Source organism: Callorhinus ursinus, unplaced genomic scaffold, assembly GCF_003265705.2.
Source record: "Callorhinus ursinus isolate GAN/ISIS: 27379988/994484 unplaced genomic scaffold, GSC_fseal_2.0 scaffold6, whole genome shotgun sequence".
In the NCBI taxonomy this organism is placed as follows: domain Eukaryota; kingdom Metazoa; phylum Chordata; class Mammalia; order Carnivora; family Otariidae; genus Callorhinus; species Callorhinus ursinus.
This window is the reverse complement of record NW_027397068.1, coordinates 16,606,626-16,630,027: the sequence shown is the minus strand read 5'-3', so window position 1 is coordinate 16,630,027 and position 23,402 is coordinate 16,606,626. Positions and strand designations below refer to the sequence as shown.

Here is a 23,402-nt window from a genome sequence, read left to right as displayed (position 1 = left end):
CAGAATGGATGATTTTATAAGATGTTTTATGTAAGCCCAATAGTAACCATAAGACCAAAACCTAGAGCAGATCTACAGAAGACAAAAAAAAAAAAAAAAGAGTGTGGGGGCTGACATACTACCACAGAAAGTAACCAACTTATAAAGGTGGCAGAAACAGGGAAAAATAAAACCAGAAAGCAATTAATAAGTAAGTCCTTACATATTAACATATTAATAATTGCCCTAAGTATAAATGAACTGAATACACCAATCAAAAGGCACACAGTGGCAAAGTGGATAAAAAACAAGACCTAACTATGTGGTGCCAGTAAGAGATCCATTTCAGCTTTAAAGATGTACAGAAGACTCAAAGTGAAGGGATAAAAAGATAATCTATGCAAGTGGAAACCAAAGGGAAGTAGGGATAGCTATACTTACACCAAAATAGCTAGAAAATCTACAAATACATGGAAACTAAACAAACTCCTGAACAACCAATAAGTGAAAATAGACTGAATCAGTATCTTCAAACAAATGAAAATGGAAACAGAACATACCAAAACAAATGGAATGCTGCAAAAACATTTCTAGAAGTTTACAGCAATATATGCATATGTTAAGAAATGAGAAAGATTACAAAAAAACATAACTTTACACTTCAAAGAAGTAAAAGAACAAAGCTCAGAGTTAGTAGATGGAAGGAAATAATAAATATCAAAGTTGGAAAATAAAATGAGTAAGAGACCAGAAAAATAGAAAGTCAACAAAAAGCTGGGTTTTTTTGAAAGATAAATTTGACAACACTTTAGGGAGAGTACTAAGTAAATAAGAGAGAAAACTCAAAATCAGAAATGAATGAGAAGAAATTGCAATTGACTACAGAAATACATAGGCTCATAAGAGACTACTATAAACAAGTATATGTGAGCAAATTACAATAACAGAAGAAATGAATAATTTTCAACAATCCTATAATCTTCCAAGACTGAACCAGGAATAAGTAGAGTCTGAACAAAATGATGATGTGTGAAAAAATGAATCAATAATCAAAAACCTCCCAACACAGAACTATGCAGACCAGATGGCTTCCCTGGTGAATTATAGTAAATGTTTAAAGAAGAATTAAAGCCAATTCTTGAACTTTTCCAAAAAGCTGGAGAGAAGGAAACATTTCCAAAGTTACTACATGAGGTAGCAATACTCTGATAACAAAACAAGATAAGGACCCTACAAGAATAAAAAACTAGAGACCAAGATCCCTGATGGACACAGATGGAATAATTCTAAACAAAATATTAGCAAACGAAATTCAAGAATTCACTGAAAGGATTATACACCATGAACAAGTGGGATTTATTCCTGGGGTTCAAGGATGGTTCAACATACATAAATCAATAAATGTGATACACCAGGTTAATAGAATGAAAAATAAAAAGCATATGCTCATCTCAAAAGATGCAAAAAAAAAAAAAAAGACATTTGATAAAATACAACATTCTTTCATAATAAAATCCCTCAACAGATTGAGTACAGAAAGAACATACCTCAACATAAAAGTAATATAAAACAAACCCACAGGTAACATCATACTCAACAAAGAGAAACAAAGCTTTTCCTCTAAGATCAAGTATAATACAAAGGTGCCCACTATCACCACTCTTATTCAATATAGTACTGGAAGTCCTACCTACTACAATCAGGCAAGACAAAGAAAAAGCATCCAAATAGGAAAGGAAGAATTAAAATTGTTGCTATTTACAGATGATATGATCTTATATATTGAAAATCCCAAAGACTGAAAAAACTGTTGGGTCTAATCAATGAATACAATAGAGTTGCAGGATATAAAATCAAAACACAGAAATCAGTTGTTTTCTATACACTAACCATAAGGTATCTGAAAAAAAAAAATAAAGAAAACGCCCATTCACAACAGCATCAAAAATAAGATACCTAGGAATAACTTTAATCAAGTTAAAGACCTATGAAAACTACAAGACTTTGCTAAAAGAAACGGACGATGACATAAATGGAAAGATATCCCATGTCAAGGGTTTGAAGAGTTAATATTGTTAAAATGTCCATGTTATTGGGGTGCCTGGGTGGCTCAGTTGGTTAAGCATCTGTCTTCGGCTCAGGTCATGATCTCAGGCTCCTGGGATTAAGCCCCAAGTCAGGCTCCCTGCTCAGCAGGGAGTCTGCTTCTCCCTCTCCCCTTTCGTTCTAATAAATAAACTTAAAAAAATTAAAAATGTCCATGTTATCAAAGCCATTTATATATCCAACACAATCACTACGAAAATTCCTGTAGCAGATGGTGGGGGACCGGGGAGGATGGCAAAGGAGTAGGGGACCCTAGTTTTGTCTGGTCCCTGGAATTCAGCTAGATAGCTATCAAATCATTATGAACACTGGTGAACTCAACCAGAGATCTAAGAAAAGAATTGCTGCAATTCTACAAATAGAAAAGGATCTAAGAAAAGAACTGCTGCAATTCTACAAATAGAAAAGGATCTAAGAAAAGAATTGCTGCAATTCTACAAATAGAAAAGGGACAACTTTTGGCAAGGTAGGAGGTGTGGAGAAGTGAATGTGAGGTGATATGTTGAAAGATAAACCACAGGGGAAGGACCTTCTGAAAGCCGACTTCGGGAAAGTGATATAGCAGCAGAGTGCAAAATCAGAACTTTCAGAAGTCTTCTCTAGTGAGGGATGTCCCTGCCTGAAAGGCACTCAGGTGGCGAGGCAGGGCAGAATCCTAGCTGGAACAGTTGGTCTCAGGATCCACTGGGTCACAGAAAGAACGGGTGTCCCTGAGTGTGGCAGAGCTCCCAGGCATCGGAGTGGGGAAGCCGGCTGCAATCAGTGATCCCAGGAGTGGGCTTTCAGCTGGGTGTTCCCATAAACCACAAACCACAGCACAGTTGGTAAGGCAACCACTCTCCAGTCAAGGCCCAGCAAGTGGCAGAAGCAGGGCAAGACCCTTATGCTTCCCTTGGGAGGAGAAGCACAGGTGCATGCTACCGAGTCTGCAGGGTTTGCAGACTCCAAAATGGGTGGCAGTGTGCCTGAAATCAAAACACTTGGTCACAGGCTGGGCGAACACAGAGTGCTGACAGAAACCAGGGAGATAAACGTGATTGACTGCTTTTTCCAGAGGGTGCACTGAGGAGTGTGGCTCCACAATCTTTCAGCTCCGGAGATCAGGACACCGCCATTTTTATTTTTATTCTCTGAAGCGAGACAGAAAGTCTTCAGGGAACAAAAGCCACATAGAGCAATCCATAGCCACCTACACTGAGCCCAGCCCCCTGGCAAGGGCAGTGCAGCTCCGCCCAGGGCAAAGACACCTGAGAATCAGGGCAACAGGCGCCTCGCCCAGAAGATCAGCAAGAACTCCGGCTAAGACCAAGTTTACTGATCACACAGAACTGCAAAACTCCAGCACTAGGGGAAAACAGTATATAGAATTTGGGGTATTTTTCTCATGATTCTTTAGTCTTTCAATTTTAATTCGTATTCCTTTTCAACTAATTTATTTTGTCAACTTTAAGTTTTTAAAAATTTTCTTTTTTATTCTATCCTTTCATTATATATTTTTGTATATGTTTTTCTTGCTTTACAATTTTGAGATGTAGTTTCTTCTAACAAAGAGACCAAAATACACCCAGAATCGAGTGTAATGCTTTGTTCTGTTCACCTGTCTGATTATATTTTTTAAGTCTCTTTTAATTTTCATTTTTACAGTTACATTCTATCATTTCAATGTATTTTAGTTTTGTATATATAGGTTTTTCTTTCTATAGTTTTGGGACCTAGTTTTCTAACAGACCAAAATACACTCAGGATTTAGTGTATCTAGTGTATTGCTTGTTTTTGTTCATTGGCCCGATTATTTTTTTTTTCTTGTTGGTTTCTGGTCTCTGAGTTTAGTGTATAATTCTCCAGGGTCGTTGTTGCTATTTTACTATTTTATTCTCTTGTTCATCTATTCTTCTCTGGACAGAATGACTAGATGGAAAAACCCCTCGAAAAAGAGAACAAGAGGCAATACTAACTGTCAGGGACCTAATCGGTTTGAATGTAAGTAAGATGATGGAATGATCAGAATTGTTATTCTGATTATACAGAAACTATCTGGGCTTGAAAAAGCACAGGAGACACTAGAGAATCCCTTTCTGGAAATAACTAAAATCTAATCACGTTGAAATAAAGAAGGCTACCAATGAGATGTGATCAAAAATCAAGTCTCAGGGCACCCGGGTGGCTCAGCTGCTTAAGCGTCTGCCTTTGGCACAAGTCATGATGCCAGAGCCCTGGGATCAAGTGCTGCATCTGGCTCCCTGCTCAGCGGGGAACCTGCTTCTCACTCTCCCTCTGCCCCTCCCCCTGCTTGTGTTCTCCCTCTCTCAAATAAATAAAATCTTGAAAAAAAAAATTGAGGGTGCCTGGGTGGCTCAGTTGGTTAAGCTACTGCCTTCGGCTCAGGTCATGATCCTGGAGTCCCTGGATCGAGTCCCGCATTGGGCTCCCTGCTCGGCAGGGAGTCGGCTTCTCCCTCTGACCCTCGCCCCTCTCATGTGCTCTCTCTCTCTCATTCTCTCTCTCATAGATAAATAAAATCTTTAAAAAAAGAAAAAAGAAAAAAATTGAGGCTCTAAGTGCTGGGATATATGAGGCAGAAGAGAAAATTAGTGATAGAGAACACCAAATGATGGAGAATAAAGAAGCTGAGAAAAAGAGAGATAAACTACCAGATCAAGAGGGGAGAATTCGAGAGATAAGTGATACCATAAGGTGAAAACAATATTAGAATAATTGGGATCCCAGAAGAAGAGGAAAGGGTGGGGGGCAGGAGGTATATTGGAGCAAATTATAGCTGAGAACATCCCTAATCTGAGGAAGGAAACAGGTATTCAAGTCTAGGAGGCACAGAGGTCCCCCCACTCAAAAAAAAAAAAAAAAAATAGGTCAACACCCTGACATAAAATAGTGAAACTTGCAAATCTCAGAGACAAAGAGAAAATGCTGAAAGCAGCTTGGGACAAGAGGTACGTAACGTGCAAGGATAGAAACATTAGACTGGCAGCAGACCTATCCAGAGACCTGGAAGGCCAGAAAGGTGTGGCATGATATAAGGGTGCTAAATGAGAAAAATATGCAGCTAATACTTTATCCAGAAAGGCTGTCATTAAAAAGAGGAGAGATAAAGAGCTTCCAGGACAAAAAGAAACTAAAAGAGTTTGTGATCACTAAACCAGCTCTGTAAGAATTATCAAAGGGGATCCTTTAAGCGAAGAAAGAGTCCAAAGGTAACACAGACCAGAAAGGGACAGAGACAATACACAGAAACAGTAACTTTACAGGTAATACAATGGCACTAAATTCACATCTTTCAATAGTTACCCTGAATGAAAATGGGCTAAATACCCCAATCAAAAGACACTGGGTATCAGACTGGATTAAAAAGCAAGACTCATCGATATGCTGTCTGCAAAAGATGCATTTTGGACCCAAATACCCCTCCAGATTGAAAAAGAGGGTATGGAAAATCATTTATCATGCTAATGGATATCAAAAGAAAGCTGGGGTGTCAATCCTTGTACCAGATAAATTAGATTTTAAACCAAAGACTGTAATAAGAGATCAGGGAAGACACTATATCATAATTAAAGGGTCTATCCAACAAGATCTAACAACTGTAAATATTTATGCCCCTAACTTGGGGACAGCCAATTATATAAACCAATTAATAACAAAAAAAAACCAACTAATAAAATTATACAAAACAATAACAAAAATAATAATAGGGGTCTTTAACATCCCACTCAGTGCAATGGACAGATCACCTAAGCAGAAGGTAAGGAAATAAGGGCTTTGAATGACACACTGGACCAGATGGACTTCACATATATTCAGAACATTCCATCTTAAATCAACAAAAGACATATTCTTCTCAAGTGAATGGGGAACCTTCTCCAGAATAGATCACATACTGGGTCACAAATCAGGTCTCAACCGGTACTAAATGGTTGGGATCATTAACTCCATATTTTCAGACCACAATGCTTTTAAACTTGATCTCAAATCACAAGAGAAAATTTGGAAAGAACTCAAATACATGGAGGCTAAAGAGCATCTTACTAAAGAATGAACAGGTCAACCAGGAAATTAAAGAAGAATTAAAAATTTCATGGAAACAAATGAAAATAAAAACACAACTGTTCAAAAACTTTGGAATGCAGCAAAAGCGGTCCTAAGAGGGAAGTACATAGCAATACAAGCCTTTCTCAACAAACAAGAAAGATCTCAAATACATAACCTAAACTTACACCTAAAGGTGCTGGAGAAAGAGCAGCAAATAAAGCCTAAACCTAGCAGGAGAAGAGAATTAAGATTAGAGCAGAAATCAATGAAATAGAAACCAAAAGAACAGTACAGATCAACAAAACTAGGAGCTGGTTCTATGAAAGAATAAGATTGATAAACCCCTGGCCAGACTTACCAAAAAGAAAAGGGAAAGGACCCAAATAAATAAAGGACCCAAGTAAATAAAATCATGAATGAAAGAGGAGAGGATCACAACCAACACCAAAGAAATACAAGCAATTATAAGAACATATCATGAGAACGATATGCCAACAAATTAGGCAATCTGGAAGAAATGGATGCATTCCTAGAGACATACAAGCTACCAAAACTGAACTAGGAAGAAATAGAAAATCTGAACAGACCCATAACCAGTAAGGAAATTGAAGTAGTAATCAAAAATCTCCCAACAAACAAGAGACCAGGGTTAGATGGCTTCCCAGGGAATTCTACCAAACATTTAAAGAAGAATTAATACCTATACTTCTGAAGATGTTTCAAAAAATATAAATGGAAGGAAAACTTCCAAACTTGTTCTATGAGGCCAGTACTACCTTGATCCCAAAACCAGACAAAGACACCATCAAAAAGGAGAACTACAGACCAATATTACTGATGAACATAGATGCAAAAATTCTTACCAAGATACTAGCCAATAGGATCCAACAAAACATTAAAAGTATTCACCACAAGCAAGTGGGATTTATTCCTGAGCTGCAAAGGTGGTTCAACATCCTCAAATCAATGTGATACACTACATTAATAAAAGGCTAAGAACCATATGATCCTCTCAATAGATGCAGAAAAAGCATTTGACAAAGTACAGCATCCTATTTTTTAAGATTTTATTTGAGAGAGAGAGAACAAGCAGGGGCAGAGGGAAAGGGAGAAGCATGCTCCCCGCTGAGCAGGGACCCCGACACCAGGCTCGATTCCAGGAACCTGAGATCATGACCTGAACCAAAGGCAGATGCTTAACTGACTGAAGCACCCAGGTGCCCCAGCAAACTTTCTTGATTAAAACTCTTCACTCTATAGGGATAGAGGTAACATACCGCAATATCAAAAAAGCCATATATGAAAAGCTCACAGTGAATATAATCTGTCAGATCAGGAACACCACAGGGATGCACACACTCACCACTGTTGTTCAACATAGTACTAGAAGCCCTAGCCTCAACAATCAGACAACAAAAAGAAATAAAAGGCATCCACATCAGCAAAGAAGAAGTCAAACTCTCACTCTTTGCAGATGACATGATATTCTATGTGGAAAACCCAAAAGACTCCACCCCAAAATTGCTAGAACTCATACAGGAATTCATTAAAGTGGAAGGATATAAAATCAATGCACAGAACTCAGTTGCATTTCTACACACCAACAATGAGACAGAAGAAAGAGAAATTAAGGAGTTGATTCCATTTACAACTGTACCCAAAACTGTAAGATATCTAGGAATAAGCCTAACCAAAGAGGCAAAAGATCTGTACTCAGAACACTATAGAACACTAATGAATGAAATTGAGGAAGACAAAAAGAAATAGAAAAATGTTCCATGCTCATGGATTGGGAGAACAAATATTGGTAAAAAGTCTATGCTACCTAGAACAATCTACACATTCAATGCAATCCCTATCAAAATATCATCAACTTTTTTCAAAGAGCTGGAACAAATAATCCTAAAATTTGTATGGAATCAGAAAAGCCAAAGGAATGTTGGAAAAGAAAACCAAAACTGGTGGCATCACAATTCTGGACTTCAAGTTCTATTTCAAAGCTGTAACCATCAAGATGATATGCTACTGGCACAAAAATAGACACATAGATCAATGGCACAGAACAGAGAACCCAGAAATGGACCCTCAACTCTATGGTCAACTCATCTTTGACAAGGCAGGAAAGACTATCCAATGGAAAAAAAACAGTCTCTTCAATAAATGGTGTTGGGAAAATTGGACAGCCACATGGAAGAATGAAACTGGACCATCTCCTTACAACATGTACAAAATAGACTCAAAATGGATGAAAGACCTAAATGTGAGACAGGAATCGATCAAAATCCCAGAGAACACAGGCATCAACCACCTCTTTGACCTTGGTGCAGCAACTTCTTGCTAGACAGGTCTCCAAAGGCAAGGGAAACAAAGGCAAAACAAACCATTGGGATTTCATCAAGATAAAAAGCTTTTGCATAGCAAAAGAAACAGTCAACAAAACCAAAAGACAACCCACAGAATGGGAGAAGATATTTGCAAATGACATATCAGATAAAGGGCTAGTATCTAAAATCTATAAAGAACTTATCAAACTCAACACCCAAAGAACAAATGATCCAATCAAGAAATGGGCAGAGGACATGAACAGACATTTCTCCAAAGATGACATACCAATGGCTAATAGACACATGAAAAAATGCTCAACATCACTTGGCAACAGGGAAATACAAATCAAAACCACAATGAGATACCACCTCATACCAGTCAGAATGGCTAAAATTAACAAGTCAGGAAATGACAGATGTTGGCGAGGATGCAGAGAAAAGGGAACCGTCCTACACTGTTGGTGGGAATGCAAGCTGGTGCAGCCCACTCTGGAAAACGGTATGGAGGTTCCTCAAAAAGTTGAAAATAGAGTTACTCTATGACCCAGCAATTGAACTACTAGGTATCTACCCAAAAGACAGAAATGTAGTGATCCAAAGGGGTACCTACACCCCAGTTTATAGCGGCAAAGCCCACAATAGGTAAACTGTGCAAAGAGCTGAGATGTCCATCGACAGATGAATGGATAAAGAAGATGTGATGTGTGTGTGTGTGTATATATGTATATACACACACACACAATGGAATATTACTCAGCCATCAGAAAGGATGCTTACCATTTACATCGACATGGATGGGACTAGAGGGTATTAAGCTAAGTGAAATAAGTCAATCAGAGAAAGACACCATATGATTTCACTCATGTGGAATTTAAAAAGGAAAACAGAGGTACATAGGTGAAGAGAGGGTAAAATAAAACAAGATGAAATCACAGAGGGTGGGACACACCTGGGTGGTTCAGTCAGTTAAGTGTCTGCCTTTGGCTCAGGTTATGATCCCAGGGTCCTGGGATCAAGTTCCATGTCGGGTTCCGTGCTCGGTGAGGAGCCCGCTTCTTCCTCTGCCTGCCACTCTCCCTGCTTGTGCGTGCACTATCACTCTGACAAATAAATAAAATCTTAAAAGGAAAAAAAAAATCCACAGAGCAAAGCAATCCATAAGAAACTCTTAATCATAGGAAACAAACCGAGGGTTGCTGGAGGGGAGAGGGTTGGGGGAATGGGGTAATTCGGTGATGGACATTAAGGAGGGCACAGAATGTAATGAGCACTAGGTGTTACATAAGACTGATGAATCACTGAACTCTGCCTCTAAAACTAGTAATACCCTATGTTAATTAATTGAATTTAAATAAAAATTATTAAAAATCCGTCCACTATTCAAGCCAAAAAAAAAATTCCTATAGCATTTTTCATAGTAATAAAAGAAACAATCCTCAAATTTGTATGGAACCACAGAAGACTCCTCTACAGATAAAGCAAAGACAACAAAGAAAAACAAAACTGGAGCCATCATATTTACTGATTTCAAACTATACTACGAAGCTATACTAATTATACAGTATGATCCTGGCATAAAGATAGGCACTTAGATCAATAGAACAAAATACAGTACTTAGAATTAAACCCCCATATATAGTCAATAGTAAAGGATAAGGGAGCAAAGAATATTAATATTAAATGGGGAAAGGATATCTCTTCAACAAATTATGCTGGGAAAACTGGATAACCACACGCAGAAAAAGAAAATTGGACTCTTACACCACCTAGAAATGGATCAGAATTAAACATTTGGATAGGACACCCAAAGCACAAGAAAAAATTAACAAGTGGGACTACATCAAACCTGAAAGCTTCTACACTGCAAAAGGAACAATTAAGAAAATGAAAAGGCAAATAAATTATTTGTAAACCATTTAACAGATAATGGGTTAATATCCAAAATATACATAGAATTCCTATAACTCAATAATGAAAAAATCCCCACAAATTATCCAATTAAAAAATGAGCAGAGGAACTTAACAGGCACTTTTCCAAAGAAGACTCGCCACTGTTGGCATGAAAGGTGCTCAACATCATTAACCACCAGGGAAATACAAACCAATACCACAGTGAAACAGCCTTTCATACCTGTTATAACAGATATTATCAAGAAAACAAGAGATAGTAAGTGTTGGCAAGGATGTAGAGAAAAGAGAAACCTTGCACACTTTTGGGTGGAATCTAAATTGGTTCAGCCACTATGGAGAAGAGTATAAAGGTTCCCCCCCAAAATTAAAAATAGAACTACTGTATAATCCAGCAGTCACAACTCTGGGTATAAATCCAAAGGAAATGAAATGTTATCAAAGAGCTATTTGTATTCCTGTGTAACTGCAACATTACACGACAGCCAAAATGTGTCCATCAATGAGTGAACGGACAAAGACATGGTGATACATATAAACGGATAGATATAGATAGATGCACTCGCATGCGTGTAAACACACACACACAGGTAAATACATATAAAGTGTGATATATATACATATACATATATAAAATGGAATACTATTTGGCCAGAAGAAGTAGTGAAATCCTGCCATTTGCAGCAACATGGATGTTATCTTGAGGACATTATGCTGAGAAGACACAGACAAATACTTTCAGATAGCTTATATGAAATGTAAACAAAACAAAGAAATAGAGTGAAATGGTGGTTACCAGGGGCTCAGGAGTGGGGAAATGGGAGAGAGGTTGTTTAAGGTACACACTTGCAACTAGTACATAAATAAGATGTGGAGATCTCATACATAGTACAGTGATTATAGACATCAAGACTATTAAAAACATTCAACTTGCTAGGAGACTAGATCTTCATTTTTTCCACCACTAGAAGAAATGATAACTATGGGATGTGATAAAACGGCTTGCTGATGGCTACAATGGTAATCATATGCAAACATATATCAAATCACTACGCTATATACTTTAAATTTACAGAATGTTAAATGTCAGTATTTCAATAAAAATGAGTACAATATTTAACTGATAAGAAAATAATTTATAGATGGACTGCAATATCACTTTTATTTCTATCAAAGGATATAAAATATTTGCATCAATAGTGAAACAGTCAACATTTAAAATTAAAATAGTTGTATTGTTGACAATGTTTTGAAGTAACTCATGTTCACACATATTACGCAGCAGTAAAATAATATACGGGGGAAAGGTCTTCATAAACATAAGACAGGCATAAAACTAGATATGATTTGAAAGTTTTCTTCCTAATTACAAATAATAACATACAAAGTATGTCATTCACATATTATTTCTTCAGATGAAACATACCTGGGGGTGGGGGGGGAGACACTCATTGCATAAAGTTCAGTTTTCATTAAAGAAATCTGAAACTTCCATGGATATCCATTTTTGCCAAGCATAGCAGTCACAAACAAGCCAACCTTGTAATAACAAAAAAGGCTTAAATGTGATATAAATGCTTTGTACAAAATAGTAAAGTCATTGAAAAGTCCTCTCCCCAAAAGTAAACAGAGACTGTAGTCAATGATCTCTGAATCTTATTTCATATTTTATATTATAGAACATAGAACCTGGAGCTATAAGTATATACTAGAAAATTAAATTTTTTTAAATAGTTGGAAAAAAATAATTACAGAAGAAAAACGAAAAACAAGTCATCTTGCATAGTTGATGCAGATTCACAGAATCCTACATTGTTTTGTTCATGTAAAAGCCTTGCACATCTCTATATACCTATTAGCTCAATAGTGAGTCTGTGCCTTTTGTACAGCTATAAAAATGTGAGAACACCCAATTTGTTCTTGTGGCCCTAGTGTTAGGGACACTAACAAGATAGAGGAAACACAACAGACTTTTTTATTTTAGAGGGTAGATTAACAGTTCGAAGAATTCTCAGGCATTCAATTATGCATTTTTTTATTAATTACCTGTGGGATAATGACTCTATGTAAATGTGTGCAGTTGGAGTGCCAGAAGTTAGAGGGAAGACAAAGTTCAGGGAAAAGGGGAATAAAAATAATCAGAGACTTCTCATCAGTTAAGTTAAAGTGCATACTGTAAATTTTAGAGCACTCATAATATAAATAAAAGAAATATATAATAAGAAGAGAAGAAAATGGAATAAACATATCCTATACAAGAGAAGGCAGAAAAAGAGGAAAAAGGAGAACAGACAGGATAAACAGAAAACAGCAAACAGAATATTTAAAATAAACCATATCCTTATTAAATACAAATAAGCCCAAATTTAAAAAGCAGAGATTGTTAGACAAGGTTTAAAAAACAGAAAACCAAGACCAAATGATATACTACATGCCTAAAATTTGAAACAGTCCAAATGTTCATCAAGATGAATGCAGAAACAAATTGCTATAATCATACAATGGACTATTATTCAGCAGTAACAATGACTCAACTACTGACATAGTTAACAACAAGGGTAAACTTCAGAATGATGTGCCAAGCAAAAGACCACACACACACACAAATGCTAGATGATTCTATCTCCATACAGTAAGAGAACATTCACAACTATTCTACAGTGAGAAAAATCAGATTCACAATTTCCTGGGGAAGAATATGGGGGTGCATAAGGGAAGAATGACAAAAGTTTCTGGGCTATAGGATATTTTACTTCATGTTGGGAAGAGAAACATCATTGAGCTGTATGCTTGAAGTGGGAGAATTCATTGTATCTTATGTAGATCATACTTTAATACAATTCAGAAAGAATATATTAGAAATCAATAAAAATATATCCAGAAATATTCTGAAAATTAGAAATTACATAATGTATTTTAAAGTAGTATTAAAAGGTGGTTTCCTGGATGTTTAAGTACATACATACAGCTTAACTTGGAGTTTATAAGCTTAAAATTGTAATTAACAATGTGAAGAATAATTAGTAACCTTAAACAGTCTACATTTCTACACACACACACACACACACACACACACAAATAATTACCAATTGAAGCTGAGTACATTTGTTTCATGTGAGTTTCAATGACAGAAGGATCCCGAGAGCTGTAAATTCCCAACTCAGGGTAAAAGCTGGAGCCAATGTCATCCGGGGGACTGTGTTTCCCTTGTGGATAATTCTTGGTTAGTCTAGGGTCCCAATGCTTCAGGATTGGATGGTTCCAATGTATATATTTACCATCAAATTGTGGATTTCCATACCAACTGTAATAAAATACATGTAAATAATAATTCAGAGGTTGCAGCTCTTCCAGGTAAGGTTCAGAGGCTTTGGAAGGCTTCATAGTGATTTCAACACTTTTTAAATTCTTGTTATTTGTTTCACTGTTGATTTTGTCATTGTTTTGGGAATCAAAGTCTTTCCCTAAGCGAGTTTGTTGATGAAGTACTGGAAGAAGTTCAAGTCCAAAAGGATCTCCAAAAGTAGCTTTATTTGGTCTCAGCATTTTTAAACCCATCATCAGGGAGAAAATAAATAGAATAAAAAGTGACAAAATGATGCAAGTCCTTCTTCGAAACTTTGCCATGATGACATACTTTAAACTCCAAAATGGTAAATGTTTAGCTGTAATTTATTGAAAAATGGTAATTAGTAAATGGTATTGACAATATTTCCCAATGTATTCGAAATGAAAACTAAAATCCATAAAGTTCATTATATTGAAAAGTTTTAAAAGTGCAATATATTAGTTGTATCATCAAATACTGATGTGTACAAAATCTATATATGGCTAGACTAAATAGCAGTATTTATTTGGAAATAGCAATTATATCTTGTCAGATAAACATCTTAGGAATTTTATTTAAGAAAGTATTTTGCATCATTTGAACAGATTTTGTGTATGCTGAATATAGGAAGGAAATATTCTATGCAAGTGGTCTAAAATTTTCCAAATATAAAATTAAAGGCTCATAGTTTAAAAAAGGAAATACTTATGAATGGATTAAAAGCCTCGTCAGTAAGTGGATTTTCAACAAACTTTTTTTTAACTAAAATAATGATTGCACAAGAAGGGAGTAATCACACATATTTCATTTCTGAAATGAAAAGAATGAGAAATAAAAGTATGATCACAAGTGAGGGAGTCCTAATTTAAAAATATATTACTTTATAACTTTGAACACCTTATTGAACAAAGATTATAAACATAGACTTATAACTTCTAAAATGGTATTGTGTATTTTTATGTTTCAGTAACTATGTATACACATATATGTGTAATGTGTATATATGTACATAGGTATGTATACATACATGGAAATAAAATGTCTTTACAAATTCCTTATTTGAAAGGTATTTGGGGAAAAATTGACATTGTCTTTATAAAATATGACTTTTTATAATAAACCATGCTGTTGTTATTCTAGAGAATTAAGTTTCAATAAACTAACCCTAATAGAAAAGACAGATAAGTAAAACTTAATCTAACCAGCAAGTAATTCTGTCTCACACACACAAACCCTCTCTACAAATTGCTACTTCCATTATGCATATATGCAAGAATTACTAAGATGAGCAAGCATATTTCTTTTAAGACTAAAATCACAGATTCCTCTCAAAGTTAACCTTGTTTAATTGTGAAATACATTACACCTAAAGATCAATATAAAAGACATATGTCTAGGTTGAAACACAAACATTCAAAAAGGAAACTGCCAGTTTAAATGCTCATTTCCATTTTTTGGGCCCTTTGCCAATCACCAGCCCTGCCCCTTCTCCTTAAAAAGGACTTGACTTTTGTATTTACCATCCCCTCACCTTTCTTTATAGTTTTTTCCAAAACATAAACATATCTAGCCAATCTTAATTTTGTTTTGCCAGTTTCAGAATTTAAGTAATTATATACACATTAATATGCATATTAATCTTCTACATAGATTTTGGTATGTTTTACATATACTTAGATATGCTATCAATATGTATAATTATATATAATTTGATATACATAAAATATACAAAAATATGGGGGAACAACATTATTAAACCTTCTCTGACACTTTACTTGGTGTCTTACCTCTTTCCCATCCCTGCATTCCATCACATCAGTTCTTCCACTCCCATACAAAAAACCATGAAAATGGAAAGGCGTAGGTAGATAGATCTGGAGAATTTTGTTTTACAACTGTATTAATCCACTGGTTTGATGAAAATGTTTTCATGTCAAGTATTCTCCTTCTTAAACTTTGGAAATAAAAAGTAGCCCTTTCTCTATTGTTCCTAAGACTCTAATTTAGTGACCCCCCCAAAGTTATTATATTTTATTATTAAATGGAGACATTGTGACCACACCAACAAACTAGACTCATTTAAGTTTGTCATATAGCCAACTGTTAACATTACACATAAACTAAAACAAGCATTATGAAAATAGACGTAGTTTAAGATGAGAAGCAGTTAAGTCCTTACTGTTGTTTTTCAACAAACAAAAATTTCATTTGGTTGAAATACCAAAAAAAGTCTAGAAAACTAAAAAGATGTATAACTCAATTGAGCAACTCAATTGTGTAAAAACTATTATGCTAAGCGTCACATGAAACAGACGGATTAGATTAGTAAAACATAGTTCTTATGTGCAAGGTACTTAGAGTCCATGAGGAAGGCAGAAGACACACGCAAGCAACTATAATTCAAAGAAGAAAAGTGCCAACAGAGAAGTGAAAGGCAATTCAAGACATCAAACTTCACCATTTGCTCAATCTAATAATCTTCCATTCATAATAATTTAAACTAACTCTCTTTCCACATTACTATTTTTAGTGACTCTACCAACATGGATGATCCATCCAGTAGTTTAGTCTCCCAATTCTTTGCCTCACTTCTAGAGATCTGTTCTTCCACCCCCACTTCACCAACTCAGGTATCATACTCCTACTATTGATCCTGTCTTTTAAATCTTTTACCACTCCAAAATCTTTATTTTTTCCCATTTTCCAAACATAACCTCTTGTGCTTTGAGCCTCTAGTTTAGTAGTCTCATTCTGGTAATTTCTTGACATTGAGATGTCCTATCTACTGAGTCCACTGTTTCTGCTATTTTTCCTGTTCTTCATGTTTTGTCTCTAGTGATATAGTTTATCCTCCATAATCCAACATTTTTTTTAAAGATTTTATTTATTCATTTGCGAGAGAGACAGAGAGAGAACAAGCAGAGGGAGAGGCAGAGGGAGAGGGAGAAGCAGACTCCCTGCTGAGCAAGGAGCCTGATGCGGGACTCGATCCCAGGACCCTGGGATCATGACCTGAGCCGAAGGCAGACACTTAACCATCTGAGCCACCCAGGCGCCCCATAATCCCAACATTTTAATTCCTCACTTCTCTCCTTTCTTGATACATACCTGGTAAAACTCCAAATAAATCATGCGTGTCTTGACTTTGATTCAGAACTACAGAACTATACTGGACAAAAACACGCAACCATGCTGATTTTTCACTATGAATTCATGACCATAAATTTCAAATGAACACTCAAGACCGCTTAACTATCCCATTACCATACTCTAGTATGTTCACTTTTTTAACCTCAGAATGTCATTTTCATTTTTCATCAAACCTACTGCTGTGTCACCAACTCCCTTTATTATCTTCAGATAGCTATGTCTTAAACAGTTGACCCTTCAACAATGTGGGTTTGAACGGTGCAGATTCATTTATATGTGGATATTTTTTTCCATAAATATGGTGAAGTAGTAAAAATGCATTTTCTCTTATGATTTTAACACCATTTCTTTTCTCTAGCTTACTTTATTGTAAGAATACAGATATAATATGTAGGGCATACAAAACATACATTAATGAACTGTTATCAGTAGGCTTCCAGTCAACAGTGGGTAATTAAATTTTTCCAGTCAAAAGTTATATGCAGATTTCTAACTGCACAGGAGTCAGTACCCTTAACCTCCAGTGCTCAAGGGTGAACAGTACTTCATAGAGAAAAAAGAAACAATCATACAGGAACTCCCTCATCTTCCCATTAAATTAACTAACCTATTGGCATCAACTTTTGTCAGCAAATGTTTCCAATATTTGTTGTTTCACTGCTTTTTCTTCTATAGAAAATTTTATTTTGTTGAATTTTGCTCAATTTTTTCAACTGCATTTTCTCTAAGTTTCTTTACCCTCTTTCTCATAAGACCTGATCTGTTGTGTTTATCTTGTAGTCATTTATGAAATAATTACCTCATTTTTGACTTTTCATAGCTGCAATTTGCTTATTCATTCATATAACGATTTTATTTCTATTTAATTATTAGGTTACAGTTGTCATATTTTGTGAACACGTCTCTCTGGCATGCCTTCAGTGTTTACAAGTATGTTGAACTTTTTTTGCCTATAATGACTTTGTATGGGATTTGACTGATCTTTTACTGTTACTAAATATTACATGAAATAATTTTCTCTCAATTTTTAGGAGTGTTTTATCATGATAGTTTTTCTAGCTTCATGCATTAGAGAGAACTTCTATTGTTTTTGTGAAATCTTACTATGGTCTCGAATTTTTGCTGAGATCAGCTGGGTTTTTCTCCATTCCCACATTTATCTGGATGTTTTTATTTCCTTGGCTTCTATTTTGTTATTCTGCTCCATTTGAAAGTTATTTCCAGAAGTTACTCTTCTATATGGGGTTTTGTCCTGAAAACTAAGATGCTCTAGCTTCTTCAGATAGAAGACTTCAAAGTTCCCCTTCCCCCTTGCAGCTATTATTCTCAGACTGGGCTGTCCTTCTTTCAAATTAACATCTATATTATATATATTCTACATATAGAATATCTATATTTATTCCTGTTATCAGTTTAAGCAGACGCACTATTTCTTCTCCTTCCTCCAGCACAAACCAAGTTAGAATACATGTCTTATAGCTGTTAGTGAGCTGTCCCCTTCCACTCATACCTTGGGGTCCCTGGGGATAACTTGTCATTTCAGTTTTGTTACAGGTATTTGTTTTGGTTTTACTATTTAATGGTCTGTTTTTAGGATTTCAGAATGATTCCAACACTATACCACGGCTGTTGCCATCACATCTTTAGCAGTATCTTATGAGTTTTGCACCCCTGTATTTTTAGGACCACTTAGTTCAAAATATATTCAAATTTCCATTATTTCTTCTCCAATGACTATTTATAAATGTATTATATTTGGGAGACGAACTTTACTATGTCTCAACAATAAAAGCACACTTCTGCCCCAACTTTGTACTCCTGTTTTGGTGTATTTTATTTTTTAACACAAATTTTAAACCCCGCCAGATGGGATATGGTTTTACACAGTCAACATTCATTACATTTTTACCCTTTCCTTTGCTCTTCACTTCCTCCTGCATCCCCCCACTTCCATTCAAAACAATTTTCCTTATGGTGAAGAAATTATTCCCTCTAATAAGGCTTTTAGTATCAGCCCGCTGCTGATAAATCCCATGTTAGTTTGAAAATATATTTTGCCTCCACTGTAACATGGATCGATACCCTTCTATATTGGCAATTTTCTTTCAGCACAACCCATTATCTTTGTTTCTGTTGAAAACTCAACTATTGTTTTGTCGTTCTTTTCCTTGATTTTTTAAAAACTTGAAGAATCTTTTCTTTTGCTCTGGCTCCTTTTAATATTTTTCTCATTTGGTTTTCAGCAGTTTTGCTATGGAATATGGTTTTCTTAGTATTTGTCCTGCTTTAGGTCCAACATGCTTCTTCAGTCTGTGGGTTAATATCTTTCCTTAGCTTTGTAAAATTCTTGACCACAATCTCTTCAAATATTGCTTTTGCTCCATTATTGCTTTCTCGTTCATATCTTTTTGGAATACATTACTGTTAGAATTTTATATCCTTTTTTAAACATTTTAAAATTTCCCTCATCTCTCCTTGCCTCAGTCTGAGTCCTTCTGAACACTTCCTGTTTCCCAATTCTCTTCAGCTGTAATTTAATGTTATAATTTTACTTAGAATTTTCATTTAACTCTTTTCAAAGCCATCAGCTCTGTTAAAATTTTCCATCTGCTAATTCATTGAACATGTTAATTCCACTTATTTAAAGTCCACCTCTACTAACCTGAATTGGATCTTAGGGATTCTGCTTCTATTGCCCGTTTTTGTTGTTGTTGTTGTTTTGTTCTCTCTCAATATCTGGTCACATTTTTTGTATGCTAAGTAATTTTTTTTTAATTGAATGCCAATCATTATAATGAAAATTTTTAGAGACAATGAAGCTCTATATATTATTTTCCTCTAGAGAAAACTTGTGTGTCTTGAGGACTGCTAAGGTAGAGGAAGATTATCTTAATCTAAACAGAGTAAAATCTTCGAAACTGGTTTTAAGTCCTTGTAAATATCTGAACTATTTCTGATTAATCCTATTCCCTTACATGCATGGGTACTGAAATTAAAGCCATGGGTTTTATCAAGATCCGGCCACTTTCTATTTTCTAATTATGTTCTTAGTTTCTGTTATTCTTGAATCAGGGGTTTTAAACAATCCTCCCCTATTTCCTCCACAATCTCCCAAAGAATAATGCATGTTGTAGGCCTCAAAGCCATTGAAATGATTAAGGAATTCCACCTGAATTCCCTTATAACTTGAGTGTAATGGAAGGCTTTATAACAATGACAAAATTCAGATGCAATATATAAAAAGGCAAATTAACTACATAAATTTAAAGATATGCATATCAGAAAACACTATTAACAAAAGACAACCGACAGTGAAAATACTGGCAAGATCTTCTACCTCACTCAAAATTTTTAAAAATGCAAATTAAAGTGGCTCCTGGGTGGCTCAGTCGGTTAAGCATTTGACTCTTGATTTTAGCTCAGGTGATAATGTCAGGGTTGTGAGATGGAGCCTGCTTGAGAGTCTCTCTGCCCCTTCCCCCTCTAAAATAAACCTTTAAAATAATGCAAAATAAAACTACATAAAAATATCATTTATCTACAAGACGAAGAAAACAAAAACAAAAATACATGCTGTTGGCAAGACGGTGGGAAAACAAGCACTTCCAAACATTGCTACCTGAATGCAAACTGGTACAGACTTTTTGTGAATTTGGCAATAGCTAACAAAATTACACATCCATTTATCTTTGGACTCAGAAGTCCTACTTCATGAATATTACCTTAAAAATACACAACCACATAAATAGCACATAAATCCATATACAGCACTGTAATTGTAAAATACTGGGGTGTTCAGCTGAATAAAATGAGGAAGAACTCTTTGAAATGACATAAATTGATTTTCTGGATATACTGCTAAGTAAAAGAAGGAAAATACAAACAAGAAAATATACATTTTCTCAAGGGCACAAAAGAAACACAGGAAGAACAAGAATCTGGAGGTTGATTATAGGGGTAAGGACAAATGGGACCGAGAATGTGGAGGGAGGAGAATGGGTAGAAGAGCTGGAGAAGAGAAAGGACTCTACCTTTTTGTACAGCTTTGGCTTTTTGAGCCATGTCATATTTTGCATACTCTAAAAAAACAAGTATTAAATGTTAAATCCCAGTTAATAAGCTGTTTTTGCAATGGTACACGTTAGCAATTTTTTAAAAAAATTTTATTTGTGAGAGAGAGAGAGAGAGAGAGAGAGGGAGGGAGGGAGGGAGGGGGAGAGAGAGCGCGCGCGCGCGCGCGCGCACAAGCAGGAGTGGCAGGCTGAGGGAGAAGCAGGCTCCCCACTGAGCAAGGAGCCCAATGTGGGACTTGATCCCAGGACCCCGTGATCATGACCCAGGCCAAAGGCAGAAGACACTTAACTGACTGAGCCACCCAGGTGTCGTACAATTCTTAATGTGTATTCTACATGTAAGCAAACATATGCCAGAAACTGGGGCCCAGGTTTTTCACGGACAAAAAGTTATGTATAAAGTGGGAAGCTAGAATAAAACTTGTGTTGTCAGATTGTAGTTAGCAATATCTGTATGAATGTGTGGCTTTTATCAATAAATAGGGGTGTTTTGTGTGTTAACATTTCCTAGTTCTGTACACTGACAGAGTCTAGACCCAAAGAAACCCCAGCAGCAATGAACACATCTGATGCCAATATTTTGGTTTGTAAATTCCTTCTCTACCTAGAAGAACCAGGTTCCTTGGAGAAATGTTGATTCCCAGACTGTGGCTGGGAAAGTACAAAATGAGCCTTGATCATCTTACCAGAAAGTAAGAAGTACTCAAAAAGTGTTGGGGACATGTCCATTGGACACAGGAGCCAGCCTGAAGGGGCAACCACTGGCTAAATCCTAGACAATTTCAGCAACACAATAAGGAGTAATAAATGATAGGTATTAAAATAAGAATTCATGAATCCATACAGGTATTTTTTTCATACTGATATTTTTTTAAATGCAAAAATAAAAGGAATAAAGAAGATTCATGTTAGAATGCCAACTAATAAATTTAGATGGAATAATGGAATATCACTATTTGTCAACTACTATAACCACCATACTAGGCAAAAATCATCAATGGATATTAAATGATTTGATGAGAAACAGGATATCTATATATTGGCAAAGAATCTCCCCAAAAGGCACCTAATTAATACAAAGGGAACAACAGTAACTCAGTGCAAAACCTAGCAGACACCACCTTAAACAAGTGATCAAAATAAACTCTGAGGATGCCCTAAGAAGGAAATAATCACTGCTATGGTATTTGTCAAAATTTAACTTGACCCTAAACATGAGGAAACATCAGACAATATATTAGACACTCACGCATATATCCACATACATATATACCTATGTACACACATATGTATTACATGTAATGTATATAATTATATACGATGTAAGACATAAGTGTGCACATGTGTATAATGATAAAATATAGTAAAATATTACCATTTGGTGACTATCCAGGAAAAATATACAGGAACTGAGTTGTTTGTACTATTTTTGAAACATTTAAGTATAAAATTTGAAAAGAAAAAAAAAAAAATCCCACCAGCAAACTGGAGGACATAAGCTGGTAACTTAACACTTATTTCTGGGAAGGGTCAACTCATACCATCCTACAAGCTTTGCAATGCAGGACTCCAGAGAGTGAATTTCTAATGTATGGAATGTGGCAGCCCTACAGAGAAGAATAAAGAGATGATACAATAATTTTGGCCTGCTTCTATCATCTCTTGTCCTGAAAATTCCAAATTATCAAGACAAAAACAAATCCCTCCCTTAAAGACAGAAACTTGACAAGCCATGAAGTAGAAAAAAGAATTATGGTTATAACAGGATCTCAACTACATTAAAGATGCACAAAGGAAAGAAAAGCACTTAAACATGTAAAATGATTATCTCTGGGTGATAAAATCTAGTGATATTTTCCTACTCTACCTTCTAAAATTAGAACATAATACTTCATAAGAAAAGTTTAGGAAATAACAGTAATGAACATTGCCAAGTCACAGAGAACGGGAGCAATGACTACAGGATTTAGAAATACAGCAGGAGGGGAAGAATGAAGGGGGGAAATCAGAAGGGGAGACAAACCATGAGAGAGGATGGACTCTGAGGAACAAACTGAGGGTTCTAGAGGGGAGGGTGTTGGGAGGATGGGTCAGGCTGGTGATGGGTATTAAAGAGGCACGTTCTGCATGGAGCACTGGGTGTTATACACAAACAATGAATCATGGAACACTACATCAAAAACTAATGATGTAATGTGTGGTTATTAACATAATAAACAAATTTAAAAAAGAAATTAGACCTTGCTTTTTGAGAGGCTGAGTGCTGAAGTGTGTGGAAGAGTCAAGATATAGAGCAGAATACTGGCCTTGCAATCTAAAAAAACAAAGTCCAAATCAGCCATGTTTACCTCTTAAAAAAAGAAACTATTATCTGTGTTTTCTGACAAAGCTGTTCTGTGAATCATGCACGATAATGTATGTGAAAGTGTAAAAAAAAAGGATAGTATTTTAATCATATGGTAAATACCACTTGGATTTAAAAATAAAGGT

At 35.7% G+C, this 23,402-nt stretch overlaps 1 protein-coding gene across 5 annotated transcripts in view; it reads right to left on the bottom strand.

Annotated features, from left to right (window-relative positions):
- MANEA (mannosidase endo-alpha) overlaps positions 1–23,402 on the bottom strand; it is a 73,983-nt gene that overhangs the window by 47,317 nt on the left and 3,264 nt on the right. For 2 of the 5 annotated variants that reach the window (XM_073893651.1, XM_073893650.1), the window contains exons 2-3: positions 15,477–15,563; positions 13,448–14,026 (exon numbers count right to left, since the gene is read on the bottom strand). In XM_073893651.1, coding sequence (XP_073749752.1) covers positions 13,448–14,026; positions 15,477–15,495 — 598 coding nt within the window. In that variant the 5' untranslated portion in view covers positions 15,496–15,563. Of the gene's footprint in view, positions 1–13,447; positions 14,027–15,476; positions 16,746–23,402 lie in introns of those variants that run through there. The other 3 variants (XM_073893649.1, XM_073893652.1, XM_025862809.2) reach the window with 3 other exon arrangements.